The 17,220-nt window shown below is 35.4% G+C and overlaps 1 protein-coding gene across 1 annotated transcript in view; it reads left to right on the top strand.

The window, feature by feature from the left end:
- The window catches only part of LOC149785560 (uncharacterized), a 189,200-nt gene that overhangs the window by 34,049 nt on the left and 137,931 nt on the right, over positions 1-17,220 (top strand). The window contains exons 11-17 of the mRNA XM_089979356.1: positions 3,942-4,125; positions 7,995-8,118; positions 8,617-8,711; positions 9,666-9,851; positions 10,879-11,059; positions 11,454-11,620; positions 13,581-13,708. Of these exons, the coding sequence (XP_089835482.1) occupies positions 3,942-4,125; positions 7,995-8,118; positions 8,617-8,711; positions 9,666-9,851; positions 10,879-11,059; positions 11,454-11,620; positions 13,581-13,708 (1,065 nt within the window). The remainder of the gene's footprint in view (positions 1-3,941; positions 4,126-7,994; positions 8,119-8,616; positions 8,712-9,665; positions 9,852-10,878; positions 11,060-11,453; positions 11,621-13,580; positions 13,709-17,220) is intronic.

The following is a 17,220-nucleotide window of genomic DNA, read 5'->3' as shown; positions in this document are numbered from 1 at the left end:
TAGGCCTTGATAAGAATACATGAATACAGATTTAGGCCCTGATGAGGATAATCCACACAGTGAATATGGAGATAGCCTCAGTTATTTAGTTGCTTTGAATCAACTATGGAACTAACTGATGCCTTGAAGCTTTTGCATCACTTTGTGGCAACATCCTCAGCATTAAACCTAGCATAGCCAGTTTTCAGCTTTGCTGAAAAATTGGGCAGCAATTATATGTAGGAATCTACTTGCTAGGATCACCGAGGTCATTAACAGGGCTTAGCACCTTTCAATGGCTAATGCCTTGACAACTTCTGCAGACAGATATGGTGAAACAAGACACCTGTCTTTGCTAATTCCTTGGCTGTGTGGACAACATGCTTTGGATCATTGTTACTATTTGGTGGTAGGATAGAGAAAGCGAGGAGACAAGCACAGAAACTGCCCCTCCAACTGGCCTTGCTGCATGTTATAGTAATCAGTCTGAATCAATCTCAACCTCAATGGAGACATGATCATCAGCAAAGAGATAAGCTGAATACTGCCTTGCAACAGCTACAGGTTTGACCTTGATCAAATTCAGGTAGCAAAAGGTCCCTCATTTCAGGAGGTATTTTAATAAAGGTGATAATAAAAAAGGTTTTTCTTTTCCCATCTCTCCAGAAATCTGTGCCGTGGATGAACTATTAATCAGTTGGGAGTTTTTTTATGCCTTTGTCAATCACACGCATTTCCATGGTCTTTGTACTGAAAATAATTTTAAAAAATTAAGTGTCAGAACTGCAAAGTGATTCTGATAGCTTCTCAGGTGGGACATGTCCTGGGTCAGCAGTGTCCTTTATCCTGTGATAAATATTATCATGAAAATCCAGGCAAAGCTGAACTTGTACAAACAAACATGGTTGCAGGCATTCCACCTCTGCCCAGTCTGGTTCTTGTCAGGAGAGTCCTGCAATGAAAGGAATTCAACCAATAACTCTGGAGAGCATCTCACATGCTAGAAGGTCCTCTAATTTGAAGGCTTATGAGAGAAAGTGGTGCATGTTCATGGACTGGTGCAAGGTCAGCAACATTGTCTTCTTGAGTGCCTCAATCCTGCAGTTGGCTCAGTTGTTTCTCAGGCAATTTGAGGAGATAAAATTAGCTCATATTACTATGAAAGGCTACCATTACATGATAATCTAACACTTTCAGATGTTATGGCAGAGGGGTATTGGTTATGATAAAGATCATAGGCCAAAATCCCTCAGCGTGTTTCCTGATTGGAAGCTTTCGTGAGATCTGACCTGGCTCATTTCAGATCGACTTAAGCCTTTGACCAGAGCAGTCCAGAAGCTGCTATTATGCAATACATGTTTTCCGATAGCTCTAGCTCCGGCATTCATGGTTTTTGAGTTACATGCCCTATCAATGGACCTGCGCTATCTCTAGTTAAGATCAGATGGTTCCATGGTCCAAATGATGCAACCACACTTTGTAGCAAAGAACAGGTTGCCATCAGTGGGCAGTCAAAGTCATCATATGCTTCATTCTCTGATAGATATGTTGAGATAGGTGATTATTTAAGACTGTATATTCCTTAAGGCATTGCTTGAAGTACACAGAAGAGTACGTGACATAAAAAAAAACATCACTTTTTTTCACTGAAGAACAGGAAAGATATAACCCTTCAAGCCATTGTTTAATGACTGAAATGGTTATTTTGCTGAGTGTACTCTGAAGTCTCAAAATATCATTGTTGCCTCGTAAAAAATTTCAGCTCATGTAATTAAAGCAACCTCTGATAGCCATGGATTCTAATGAAATGTTTTGATCAAAGACATAATAATATGGAGCATGTACAGTCAACCTTCTTCAGTTTTACCTTCTGGATCTAGTTTCACAGAGACAAGAATTGAACTTGGTTGGTACAGTGGCAGCCACTGAGATGATTACCAGATCCAGACAGCATCAACAAAACTGCATGATGTGATTTGAGCATTTTGGCTTGATTCACCTGGAAATTGTGTCAGTAAGACAAGTTCATTATTTTCTTCATAGCTTTGCATTGTCACAGGTCAGGTGACCATCAGGTGTGGCACTGCCATGTTAGGAGAACTGGTTATCCATCATATTGGGAATCCAGTGATTATTCCCTCAAAGGGTGCCAAGGGTAGAAGTAAGATGCTCAGCATAACCCTTTTCCTATTGCCTATTCTCCTAACAGCAAATGTGATCAGAGAACTTATTAATGGAGATAGAAGACATTTTAGTAAATTAAATTTTCACCAAGAATACTTACCAATCATAAATATTATAAAACCCTGAAACAAGCATTCTATTTATGTTTTGATGAATTTATTACTGGTGCCATCTAGTGGTGGTAAATGGGAGGTAATGGGAAGAGTTTCTTCCATTAGTTTGTGTGATATATAGATAAAAAAAGACAAAAGTTTTTGGTTCATTTTGTGGTGGGGAGGCATAATTCTGGTGGCAGTGGTGGTTATTCCTAGCATTAATGTGATCAGGTAAGTATTCTCAGAGAAACACAATATACTAAACAATTTTTGTGGGGTTTTTTTGCACAGTAACTCTTTTGCTCCTTGAGATAGCAGTATGCAACTTTGTTTAATTCCATAGTTTTACTAAAGGTATACTGGGCAGCACATTTAAGGTTATATCTTTAAGGTCATGATATTTTTCTTGATTATTTTTTTTTACAACTGCAGACTTATGAAGCCCTTTCAAACACAAACATTAAGCTTGGTACTTATATAAATATCTGCATTTGCAATACAGGAGTGAAGTACCATATATGGGGTTATATTTTCAAAGTAAATGTTTAGAAATGTAGGAAGGGGAAAACTTAATTTACTGATTTGCATATTAAAACATTGAAAATCAAAGGAGTAAATGTCACTTTTTTTAACAACTCATATTTCTCATACCATTAAGAATCAGCCCATTATAGACTGTAATCAGCATAAAAATACAATCAGGTGCAAAGCAAATTAACACTTGAAATGTGTGACATATGATCAGGAAGTTCTAGAACAAATATATATCTTCCAAACATAGCAACCCTTTGTCATAAAAATGTCCCCATCTGTAATTAATGTACCAATGTAAGATGTAATGTCATTTTTAAACTGATGATGTCACAGGTTTAATGATGACATATTTGTAGATTTTATTTGTCAAAAATGGAAGATGAGTCCATTTTTGAGTGATTAAAAAGCTTTTTGCAGAATGAGGAAAATCCTTTTCAGTGATACAAAACTGAGTTGGTAGGTGTTTCTGGACCTAAAGTACTTGATAAATCTGGAATCAGTAGATGGCCGAAACATTTTACTGATGGTGAGAAAAACTGATTCTGTGAAGTACATGTGGAGGAAGGCAGTTTATGTTACTGTCCAAGGGAATTTTAATATTTCATATGGAAATGCAGATGAAATTCTGACCAAGGCTTTAGGACTGCACAGGGTTTATGCCTATTGGGTGCCCAGATGGCTTGATAAAGAACATATGGTTTTAATGGTAAAGATTTGCATGTAAAAAGGCTATAATTTTTTAATTAAGATCATTACATGTGATGAACTTGAATTCCTTGTGACTTCTGTCTTTTTCCAAAATTTGAAAGATTTTTTAAAAGAAACCATTATGAGAGCAGAGAAGAACTAAGGGATGCAATTTCTTTACAGCTTTTGTTATAGAACTTTCTGATCAACCCTCATACAAATACATGCAGCTGCTTTTAACCTCAGATTAAGATGGATGGTGTCAGTGATAACAGTTTATACATTTATCAACCTTTCCTTTTGCCTTTACTCACAGATTGATATTTGATATAAATATGCTTATTATAATAACTTTAAAATAAACAAGTAGTAATTTCTATATTATATTGGAAGTTATTGTTACAGTTGTAGTTTTTGTACTGTTTTTGGAATTTACTTTCAAATCCAAATTTCCTTTTGTAGTCTGGCCTGTTTTCTCACTATGAACGACTTGGAATAGGCCATGCCTTGGAGTTCACCTTTGGGGATCTAATGCTGGAACACAATGGATACTATTATTTCAACCTTGAACTTGTTAATGAACTTGGATACAAGAATTTCATCTCAACAGAGGGGATACTAGTGGACTTTACTCCACCAGAACCAGGTATTTGGATATCACATTACAGTTGAAGTATCAAGATAACCTGTTGATTTGGTATTAATTGCCTGACTCATATGCAAATAACCCATTTAGATGCTACATACACATAAGAAGAAAATATCGTTTGAAATGAACATTGTTTCCAGTTTGTTTGTGTATTTCCTACACAGCATGACCCCATCTAGTCCAAAGCTCAGCCCCCAAACCTGCATTGAAACTGATGGACAGTTTGAGGGTCTGATATTATCAGATTGAGCAACCAATAAGATATGACTTTCACCTATTTGCTCATTTCAGAGTTTGGTTGCTTTGATCATGTGACTTGACTTAGCAAATATTTGAAATTGTTCTTGTTTTTAACTAGGCATACATTTAATGAACTGAATCAGAAATACACAGGTAATTTGAAATATTTTTAACATGTAATATATGCTTGCTTCATAAGTGTATGTGACAGCTACATCACGGATCCATGGATACTGGAGTCAAGTCACTTGCTTAAAGCAAGCAAAACTTTAAAATAAGCAAAGGAGAGAATGTCACATCTGATTGGTTGCTGAATCTAATGAAACAGATGTATGTAGCCATGAAATTTAAAATGGTGACAGGAGGAAGGGTTGTGTTATACCATGTGGATTTACTAGTTATCAAGCAGAACATGTACCGTTGTGTGTGTGTATACATATATATATATATATATATATAACACTGTCCAATAAGTATGAAAAGAGAAATTGCCTCAGCTATAACAACAGCTAACAGTTAAACAAAACTTTAATGGAAACATTTTTATTTTTATGTATGAAACATTTTTTGCTAGATATGGAGACAAGTAAAATGCAGTAAATAAGATAAGCTGGCACTTTGCATTGCTATAATGAGATGTGTAAATGTCTGGTATGTCTGCACAATTGACTTTATGGTAAATTCTGGTGAATACTAGACTTGTACAGTGGCCTTGAAATGTTTCACTCCAGCTGAGAGGTATTGGATGAAAAGTGTATGCAGTTTTATTTGTCTAAGTTTGGTTGCATAAGGCCTCAGTTATTTAAATCTTTTTATTTTAAAAAAGTTATCATTATCTGTTCAGTGGTTTCCCTGACCTAGTCAGTATTTTCTCTTACTGATGTTTAAAAATCTACTCGAACATATATATAGAGAACTAACAAGAATATGATTTACAACATTTTGTTGTTTTATTTTCCTCATGTTCAGGTTCTTAGGCAGGACACATTAATATGCCATCATCACTGCCATGCTGAAAGTTAGCACAGAAAATTAAGTGTAACACTTTAAACACTGGATCCATTCAAGAAATTTTATTCATAAAGGGATCTGGAGATCCTTTGGTTCTCTCCCACACATAACACAGTTTCACATCATTTTTAGATCTTTGTCATTCAACCCATTTCCCTTTTTTGATTTTAGTTTTAGTTTTTTTCCTGGCCTATTTCCTGCTTTAGTCAATAAAAATGCTGGTATATGGGTTCTCTCACCTTTCTTCTTTTCTGATTTTTTGTTTGTTTCTTCATTGGCAGTGTGTGGTCTCCTGGGATAGATTGTTTTTCTGAAAGTATGGAGGTATGAAATGCTCACTTGAGACCTTTATTTCCAGTTATTGCTGGCTTGGTTTTAATATCATCTTGTGCCTTCTGCTCAATAGTTGGTATAATTGTAGTGGCTGAAACAGATTTGGGGATTCCAGATCCAAAAGGGACAAACATTATGATAGAAGACTATATATAGACTCTCCAAAATGGCTACCACACAGACAATTTTGACAATTTTGTTATTACTGAATTACAATTCTGGACTTAGCATAGATGGAGGTATTAGACAAAACCAATAATGTCTAAGTTAAACTGATTGCAAAATTTCTTGATACATCCAATCCTTTTTGGGACATGTATGTGCCTGTGATGGTAGATAGCACCACCCAATATTTTTTTATAGGTATTATTCATATCTAGCTAGGCAGTTGAAGACATTAAAAATAGAATTACAAGTTCAGGACACAACTTGTTATTTTCTTCCATATGAGCCCTTCTTTGAAATTTTGGGAAAACTTGTATGTGTCAACAATAACAATTACACTGCTGATGGAAAGGTTGGATTTGTTAACATTGGCATTATGTCAGTGTTTTGACAGTGCACATTATTCCATTCACTGAAAGGAAATCAAAGCAATTCTCAAAATGTTGACATTTCCTTCACAAATATTGGATATGCCAGGTACAGCAATGATTATGGGAATTTGGCTGACCTTTCTATGATGTTTTACAAAGACTCATCTGTTCATGCAGATGATAACATTCATACACGTAGGTGAAATCAAAATCATGCATGTACCAGTGATACAGATGTTGAAGATCTACTCCTTATTACACCAATGACAATTTTGACTGTTTATTTCTACAGTAATCACAACAACTTCATAGAGACTCATTGAGGATTTTGTTTGCTATCCTTCTCAGTCTTATATTAGTTTTTGGTAGAAATGCTTACAAGGTTATTTTTGGAGCCAAACATTAAAATAAGTGCACCTTCAGTGATACAGTTTGGTGTGATGTAGTTGCTGCTGATGGCAAAATTGTGTTGTGAACATTAACATTGTGGATACCTGTGCTGACCCCTTCACTGACCACATAATCATGTTTGTTGTTATTTATGCACTTTGGAACCACGTCAGTACTGTTTCATGCGGTCACGACAGACTCAAAGCCAGGCAGTTCTCATCAGGGACTATTTACATGCAAATAAGACCCAACAGGACCTTAGTGCATGAAAGTATGTGTTTATGGACTGTTTCAAGATGAAGCTCAGGCAAACAATGAAACTGGTAGTGCGATGATACATAATCAGTTGGGAGTGTCTGGAATTTCTCCGCAGTTAGTGATCACCAGGGACCCACCAAAGAATTTCTGCTTTGGCAACAATCAAGTCACTCATGTATATCATAGGCTGTGGTTGCTCATAGACAAGCATCAAAACATTGACACAAGTCTGTAGATTTCCCAGCATGGCTTCATATCTTACACACCATTTATTACTTTTAGATGGAACACATGGTTGATTTTTGTTTCTTATGGGTTTAACGCCACTTTTTCAGCATATGATAGGTTGTACATGGCAGCCAATATATTTGGTGGAGGAAGAACTGGGAAAAACCAATGACCCATGCGAAATTTCTGACTTGCTTTCTCACATGCCCACATTGGCTGAGCTCAAGACTTGAACCCACACAAACAGAGGCAAGATGTCTGATCTGTAAAGTTGAGCTCCTTAGACCTCGTTGCTACCTGGGGCTCTCAAAAACCTGGAATTGTTTAAACAGCCTGTGGTCAACATGCACTTCCATGCATGGGTATATATGGACCCATTGACAAAACCTTGAAGGAGTTGGATTTCAAGCAATCCTCATTATCATGAGTCACAGCCACTAAATGCAGATCTTCTCCAAACTTTGAATTCCCAAAACAAATTTTTTCTGTTTAAGTTTCAGTGGAGCAAATTGTATTGAGCAGAGCCCTTTGCGATGCACTCATAACTGAGAACATTAGTTTTTAAAAAAGTGTTATCGTCAGAAGTGCATTGATGCTGTAATATCCTAAAGAATGTTCCAAATTGCTGCTTGCCTGGTGACACAGCAAATTTTTAGAGCAACTGATAACTATCAAGGAGTTTTGTTATTTGTTTCAGTAGTTAATTGCCCTTGTTACAAGTTTTACAAGTTGATTTCAAACACTAAACCCTAATAAACACTTATCATTACTGAGGACCTTTATCATATTATAATCATTTTCTCAATATGTTTTCTCTTGTAAATATCATTTGTAGTAATTCATTATAAATTTTAAAGATTTACATCTCAGGTCTGATAAAGAATGGATCAAAAGACTACACTGAAATTGTGCCCTGCCTTGACAACATCCCAATGGACCGACCAGACTGGAGGAAGTACTGTATTGGTTTATCAAACTCAGTGAAGAATCATAGGTGAGGCTTAAGAAATGGGGTGATAGATTATATTTTGGAATGTTCTATGATGCATTCTTTAGTCTGTTATTTGAGTACAGAGTGTTCGTGAATTTTTTTCCTTTTTTTTTCCAACTTGTTTTAGAAGGAGTTGAATGCATGCCAAATATATTGCACAAAATTCATTCAAATGTTGATAAGACAGCCATTTACAATTCATATTTTTGCCAATTTTAATTTTATATTTAGTCATACTTTTATTACTCTGTTTCATTCTCTTGACATGTTCATTGGTTGCATGTTTGAAATTCGGAAACTTTATGCTTAGTAATATACCTCATATACAAATATACCCAACTGATTTTTATGAGAAAAAAAATTAAAATTGTATTTAGGGTGATTTTTCTAATCTTAGTAATCAAATAAGATTGAGATATTTTTCTTGAGTCTGATATTATAGGAGCATCTGTTTTATTTTAATTTATTTTTAAATAATAATCATTTTTTGTGTCTGTTTAGGATAATAATTGATGGACCAGGATCTAGAACTGTATTCAATGGAGACAAACCAATGCAAGACATTTTGTACACAAGAATAAACAACTTTGTTTCTGGTTAGTAAATAATTATGCTAGAGCAATGTTCTGTAATTGGTAAAATATCTTTACTAATTACAGTTTCTTTGATAATTATAACACTCCAAATACTAATGATGCACGACAGCTCTGAACTACTAATGGAAGTAGTCAATGTTAAATGCCAATTTTTTAAAACAAGAAATAATTGGTTATGGGTCAAACTTGAACAATAAATTATGCCTGCATTCTCGAAACCTTTTGAGTAAAAAATGAGAAATTTATGGTGTGACTTTATTGACAGTGTTTAAAGGAATAGATGACAATGTATTACCGATTAATAGCTTAGTGTTGTTGGTCGCATTGGTCTTTAATGTTGAGTGTAAGTGATTTATCTTCACAGTTGTTTGATTTGTGCTAAGTCAGGTGGTAGTCTTTTTCCCCAAAACCATACAAATTGAGATCTATGAAAATAAATGATACTACAGTATCATACTTAGGTCTCATAAAGAATTGGCAGTAATGTTGAGGGACCTATAAACACCATGATGTTTGGGTGTCATTTAAATTTGGCAGTCATGTACAGGGACCAAAGAAACCCCCAAAATCATATAAGATGCTAGGGTCTCATTAACATCTGGCAGTCATGTAGAGGGACCAAAGAAAACCCCATGATCAGATATGATATTTGCGTGTCACTAAAAGTTGGCTGGTATGTGGAGGGACCAAGTTAACCCTGATAATCAGATATACTTGTGGTGTCATTCAAATTTGGCAGCCATGTTGATGGAAGAAAGAAATACTCACATCAGTACTTGTGTGTCATTCCAATTTCAGACATTGCATATGTATTTGAATGCACATATTAGAAAGACAAGACTGTAGATAGTTTATTGGAAATAAAGTGCCTAGTGTTAATCTTTTTGGTGTTATTTTAGATTAAATCATCTAGCATTTCAGTTATTTATTTGCTTGTATAATGGTCTATAACAGCCAGCTGGGATGGAATTCATGACAAAGAGACTGGTCTCCGAGGATACTCCTGGACAGTTGGTACCAAGGTCTGTGAGGAGTTGATCCACCCACATTATGATCCTCACAGACATCTCTTTGACAGGTCACAGTGGACAAACTCTGGACAGATCTACCCAATACCAGCCCCATTCACTACTCTTCCTGGTAAATCTTTTGCTTTTAATTAATAGTGTATTTTTGCCATTGTTAAAAGTTACAAAAGGCAGGACTTGAAATGGTCAAGTTACCTTTAATATAAAAATTTAGTTACAGTCATTTCTGTATTGAAAGAACTATGTCTCTGATTGAATTTTTATAATTGCCTATATTCATGTTATATCTGCAGCATCTGGCAAGTCTCCATCATTTGTTGCACAGGGGACAAGGTATCCAGCATGATATAGTGTAGGAAGTAATTGAGAGTATATGAGACAATATCTCAAATAGTTTGCAATAATGTTTTTTTACCTTTTGACTTTAACAATTGGTGAACTTGATATAAAAAAAATATCTCCTTTTATGTCCAAGATTTTATTTAGTGTTCTTACATGGAAATGTGCATAAAATGTAAATTTCAACCAGCATCAGACCATTGTTGTTTCACTTTTTTATTTTTAGAATTCATCTGCAATTTTGTTTAGCTCAGGCATATTCATCCTGCATTGTACTTTTGAGATTATAATAGACACTTAAGTTGGCACATGGTTTCTCCAGCTGGGACTTTAATAGCATATGGTTTGTCCAGTTTATGTCCAGTTTATGTAAGGACTTCAAAGAGCAGAACTAGGTTTAACAAAATCTGTCTTTTATTTCTTTAAGATTGGATGATATAAAAGTGTGTTGTGTGTGTTGGTTTGAATTTATAATTTGGTTTTGATATATATTCTGATACATGCATTTATATCATATGCAATATTATAAATCAGTTACTGGATAGAATTTATACTTTGTATTTAGATATATAAAATGTAATTGAACATAATTATATGTAATATAAACATAAATAATTTTAAGAGACTAAGTTTCTTTACAGTCACAGCATTAATTTGCACTAGCTCTCTCTCTCTCTCTCTCCCTGTCTGTCTGTCTCTCTCTCTCAATAAAGTGCTTAACTTTTCCAAGAGTAGTTGCTTTATGAAAAATACTTCTTCATGTAATTATTATTGTTATAATTATTTTATTATTATTACAGATGGAACATACTACATCACAGTGCGAGCATTGAACAATGTTCAGTATGGTGGACCTCTGGCCACTACGATCTGTCATACAACACCTTACATTGTAGATACATCTCCTCCATTTGTGTATGAGATCTTCAGCATCAAATACAACGAGGAAACATTCCTCATTTATGCCGAACACAATACAAGGTATCTAAAATTGTAGAAATCTAACTAAAATGTGTTTTTTTTCTCAAGGAAAGCAGACAATATACGATTTGCAGCACATGCATTATGCATGCATAATATCTTACAATTCGTATGTGCTTGTTTTTAAGATTGAGCAATAGGGACACTTAAAAGTGAAATATGATTACAGTTTTTAAAAAAGTTTAATTTATTAAACATGTTAAGATTGTTACCATTTCCTAGTGTTATTACCATGAAAAGTACTGTACAATGCAGCTTGGCAGTTATTTCTACCTCACTTTATAGATGTCCTGAAGTCATAGTCTTTAAATTTGCTTTAAACATTTGAAGCATTTATTGCAGAAACTATACTTGCTGAAGGACACTCTTATACGTTACATGTGTCTGTTTTCAGTGACCCAGAATCAGGCATAGCTCAGTTAGATTTGTGTCTTGGCCAGTCAACAAGAGACTGCAATTTGATGGAGTGGCAGAGATATCCATATGGACCAAATATCACTCATACCTTTGAAATCCCTAATGGAGTGCCTGCCTGGATCAAAGTTAGAGCTGTTAATAATGGTTTGTGGCCTTGTGTCTTTGTTGACAGATATTTTTTCAAGTCTGAATAATCATAGTAATAAATTATTAGAATTTTGGAACCTGATGTGTATACAGGTATAAAAAGACATCCAAAATATCATTATTTTATTATCAAAACAAGAAAATGCTCAGTCAGTAATTTTTAAAAAGATTTATTATTAATAATAAATTTAATTAGATTGATTCTGTTTGACTACAAATAGTTTAAAATGAGCATAACTGCCAAGTGTCCTGTTTTTTCCACATTTGTCCTGTGTTTTGGACCTGAATATGGCTGTATGTTTTTCTCGTTAAAAATCCATTGTTTTAAATTTTTTTAAAAATTAAAAAAATTTCTTGCAATTTTCTGTTTATAATGGGCACCTGGTTCCATTCTGAGAGTAAATATATCGCATGGATATAGGGATATTGAGTTCTAAAATATGATTGGATAAATTCAAAATTGAGGCTACCATGTGAATCTTTAACTACCATGTTGGACTGCGCAAACATTTGCCTCTATCATTGTATTTCATCATTGTAGTATTCAACTTTTAATCATGTTGAAAAGGAAAGCAGAAGATTTAGAATTTTCTCCAGCAAAGAAAAGAAAACAACTGGAAGGACAACTGTGCTATGATTTGTGAAACCATCTAGTAAAGGAGAAAACCTTGCGCTTTGCAAGTTGTGTAATTGTGATTTTGCTATTGGGCATGGAGGCACCATTGACTTAAAATAGCATGAAAAAGCTAATAAACATCAGCTTGCCGGTTCATCATAAACAACTCACACTGAACTTGCAACGTTTATAAATACCAGAGAGAACCTTGATGTAATTCAATCAAAGTTTGGTTTACTTATTTTCTTTTATAAATGAACCTTTCTCAGTTACTAGTGCTGGTGGTGAATTATTTTGCACACTTTTTCCACAGTAAAATCACAAATTATTACTTATGTACTAGATGGAGAACAGTTCATTAAAAATATCACACAGAATTCAGATCATCAATGAAAGATGGTACATTGAAATCAGTGATGATTGAAAAAACAAGGTTTGGTAAAAGCTTCTATAAACAGCCTGTGTCTGAGTGTGATTTGCATTTTTGCACCTTCCGATTGGGCACCCAAATGGAACAGGGTGCCCATTCAGAAGGTGTAAGAGTGCATCACGTACATCTTTGACATTAAATAATTAAGTTACTTTACTGATGGATGTAGATGTAAATAGTTACATATGCATTAAAGTTTTAAAAATTGGAATTTGTTCTTGAAAATCAGTATTTTTGTCATAAGCAGTCAGTATTTTTGTACTCGGGTTGGCAGCTATGAATGAGTTAGACCTGCAAACTCTGTGAAAATATTGGAAGGTATGTGGAGAGTAATGTTGGGAATGTAATAAAATATTATGATCGATCATCAGATTATGCAACCCAATCAATGGTAGATTCTTAATCAGTGCATTCATCCACATGATTTTTTTCCCCCCACATACTTTCTTGCCAAAAGCAATGTTATTTCTTAATTAGCCTCAAATGCAAAATGACAGTAATGGAACAGAACTGTATTATAGCTAAAATCAGTCACAAGAGTCTTAATTATCTCTTTGGCTATTTCACTGCAGGTGACCATTTCTTGGGCAAATCAATTAATTGGAACAGCATTGGTGTAGAGTTTTGTATTTAGTTAAATCTATCAGTCCAAATTAAAAGTATTAAAATTAGGCCAGGTATCTGAAAAAGTTGGATCCAATAAAGGTGTATTAATTAGAGCAATTAAAGGTTCTTTGAATGAGACCAACCAGCGGTTTGCTGATTTTATATATTGTACATGTACTACCAGCTAATGAAAAGAAACATTTAAATCCCCAAAACACATGAATTATTTTTTTCTTTCACATCTGTCTAGTAAACAAAAATGGAATGGAATGTGAAATGCAACAATTTTATTTTTTTGGCTATAGTTGATCTGCGAACAGTGGGTCATGCAGACCAAGCCATAATTGTTGATATTACTCCTCCTGAAGCAGGGACAGTGTATGATGGTCCAATCTATAAAACTGATCTCATGTTCACAAAAGACAAAGACCAAGTAAGTATTTGAGTTACTAGTCAACTTTTAAAGTTGGTCAAGAATACAAATATTACATGAATATTCTGATGGGAGTAGAATAAATGGGTTTGTGTTGCTTTTAACTTTTGCAAACATTCAATTTATGACCTCAGTGTTTGCAAGAGTAGAAAGAATAACAAAAGCCAGTATATATGTCTACCAGTACAGTGGTTGTTCACTCTAAAGCATCTCAATATAGCGTGATCCTGTTTATACCACTAAACTGCTTGTTTACTATAAAGCATTTCAATATAACATGATCCCTTTTATAACACTAAACTGGTAGTTTACTATAAAGCATCTCAATATAGCATGATCCCTTTTCTAACACAAAACTGGTTGTTCACTATAAAGAATCTCAATATAGCATGATCCCTTTTATAACACAAAACTGGTTGTTCACTATAAAAAATCTCAGTATAGCATGATCCCTTTTATGACACTAAACTGGTTGTTTACTATAAAGCATCTCAATATAGCATGATCCATTTTTATGACACTAAACTGGTTGTTCAATGTAAAGCATCTCAATATAGCATGATCCTTTTATAACACTAAACTGGTTGTTCACTATAAAGCATCTCAGTATCACATGATCCCTTTTATAACACAAAACTGGTTGTTCACTATAAAGAATCTCAATATAGCATGATCCCTTTTATAACACACAACTGGTTGTTCACTATAAAGCATCTCAATATAGCATGATCCCTTTTATAACACTAAACTGGTTGTTTACTATAAAGCATCTCAATATAGCATGATCCCTTTTATAACACTAAACTACAGTCATGAATCCCATTGTACTGATTGAATTATAATTTTTCCAAATACAGTAATATACTGCAGTATTGCAGTCAACATTCCAAGGATATTATTCCATTGTCCAGTTAATAATTGGAGATCTAGAATAAACATGAATCCTATCTGATAGCCCAGTCCACTTCCAAAAATCAGAATATCCTTATTTACTTGGACTTCACTTCTACATGTATTGTTTAAGTACTCAATATTTCATCATTTATGTCATCATTTGTCATTTCTGTTGTCAGTCATATTCATTTCTGTGTTGTATTTGTTATTTTCTCCCCAGTCCATGCTTTATTTTCATGTATTTGTCTCCCATTTCATTGAATTTGAAGATTTATACTAACTCTCAAGCAAAGCAAAGCAATTTTTTATCCCACTATTAGTAACTGCTATTAGGGTATGTATATTATAATCATTTGTTATTCTGGTCTGTTGTGTTATTTTCTTGCATTTCCATTCAGTATTCAACAATGTCTCAATAGGTGACTACAAGACAGGTGGCATAGCCACCCCCCAGCTGTTTAGCATGCTCTGCATGCATCCACATGGATTGATATCTGATTTGTTGTTTTTGACCTGATGATGCATGGAACTTAGCAGAAAGTTGCCGTGCCTAGAGAACCAGAAAGAAGGGACCTGGTTCTTCCTTTTCCAAAAGGTCCCCTCTGTTCTCACGAGAGGTCAAATCTGCAGTTGCTTCCTTTCATGGCATTATTGAAGGAGCTGACTTAGAAGTTTCTAGAAGTCGTTAGGTTTCCAGAGAGAAGATGCATTGATCTGTCACCTCTCCTATGCTTTAGCCCTGTGATTTCAGCCAATAGCTACGGGATCCATTCCAACACTGCCATTTAGACCACTCACATTGGAGTTAAGTGCTTTCCAGTTAGGGGTTTCAGCAGAGACCTGGTCCTATCTCCTACCAGGGCTCTGGAACTGAAAGTATGCGCACTAGGGACATATGCCTCACATGTTGATTTTTTTTCAGCTGCCTCCTTCAATATGTTGTAGGATGAATTATTATCCTCAGCTGCATTGCAAATACAGGTACAGGCCAATGCCAAGACATTAAGACACATGCTGTCGATGTTCATAGTGTTCTTAGCAGAGTTTCACCTCCTAAGGCATGCTGCCTTTGTGACATCATTGGTCTTGCTGGAACACAGCAAAAGACTGTTGTGGCTTGCCACTTTTAATATGGCAATGTTATTTGGGGGATAATATCTAGAGTGGCCTGACATATTTTGACTTAGCAACTCCACTACTTGGCTGCATTTTCCCCAGCTATTTTAACACTAGTGAAAAAAAGGATACATTATAGCATTCACTCTTGTTCTGCTTTCATTTTTGTTGCTTTTTTGATGTTCTGTTGATGAGGCCTCAACTATGTCTCTGTTGAGGGATGGTGACTTATCATCCCCTCTCAGAATTTTGTTCAACTGGGGATGAATTTCTCAACCATCAAGGAACAGACAGAATTTCATAAATACTTGCCCGTTTAGCAAGACTGGACAAGAAACTTTGTTTGCTGATCTCTGCCTCTCTTGCATGGAAGCTCTCACTGTGGTGACAGACTTAATTCCCCTGGGAAGGCTTCATATTCATATGCTGCCCCTCTGTTTCTTGCATCTGACTAACTGGAGACTTCACACAGACCACCAATCCATTCATATTCCCATAGGATCCAAGTTTCATTACCATCTGCTTTGGTGGGAAATCAGGACAGATTTCTAACTGGAATTTCGATTCATGCTTGTGATCCTCACATCTTGTTTTACATCAACACCTCAGATTCTGGCTTTGGGTTTCAAAGGGTGTAGTCCTGCATAGTATGTGGTCATTGAAAGACTCTTCCATACACAACAACAATCTAGGAATATGGGCTGTTCAGTTGGCATTTTAGGACTGCATCAACAACATAAGACACTGTTTTGTCACGGTCATTATGTACTTCAAACATTAAGGGTTACTTGTCTCCTTCCTCTCAGGTTTAATATCTGGAACCTCAATTGGACAGCTAAGTTAGGGATCACACATTCTGGGTCAGACTGCTTGTGCAGATGGGGGAGCAGTCCTCATGGAATGGTCTCTACACCAGTCAGTAGCAGAAACATTTTTTCATCTGTGGAGAAATCCAATGGTAGAATTCTTCACAATGAGACTGAACAACAAGCTATCTCTTTATGTCTCTCATGTACCAGATCAGAGGGCATGGACAGTAGACACCTTCAGCCTAAGGTGGGATTGACTGTACACTTATGCCCTCCCACATTTCTAACTGATCCCTGAGGTCTGTCACAGGGTCATGCCTTGAAGGTCATGGCCCATCCTGTAGGTCCATAATCCCAGGGAAATATGGCTGAGGAGGCATCTGCTTTCACAGCACAGAGTCCCTCATACACATCACTACTCAAATTCTCCATCACCTGGCTCATATCAAATGATCTGTCTTCAGGGACCAGTTTTCCAGCTAGATTGCTAAATGCATTACTCAGGCTGGATGGCAATCAACTTGTAATGTTTGCAGTGCCAAGTGGAAACATTTTTTGTAATTGGTGCAAGAGGAAATTTGTTGGTCCTATCAGCTCCATATTAACTGTTATTGCAGATTTTCTTATTTTTCTTTTCGATGAAACAGATCATTCAGTATCCATTATTTAGGGCTATAAAACAGCCCTCTCTGG

Source organism: Sinohyriopsis cumingii, chromosome 13 (assembly GCF_028554795.1).
Source record: "Sinohyriopsis cumingii isolate HCF-2022 chromosome 13, ASM2855479v2, whole genome shotgun sequence".
In the NCBI taxonomy this organism is placed as follows: Eukaryota; Metazoa; Mollusca; class Bivalvia; order Unionida; family Unionidae; genus Sinohyriopsis; species Sinohyriopsis cumingii.
Note: the sequence above shows the minus strand (reverse complement) of the source record. Positions and strands in the feature narration are given on the sequence as shown.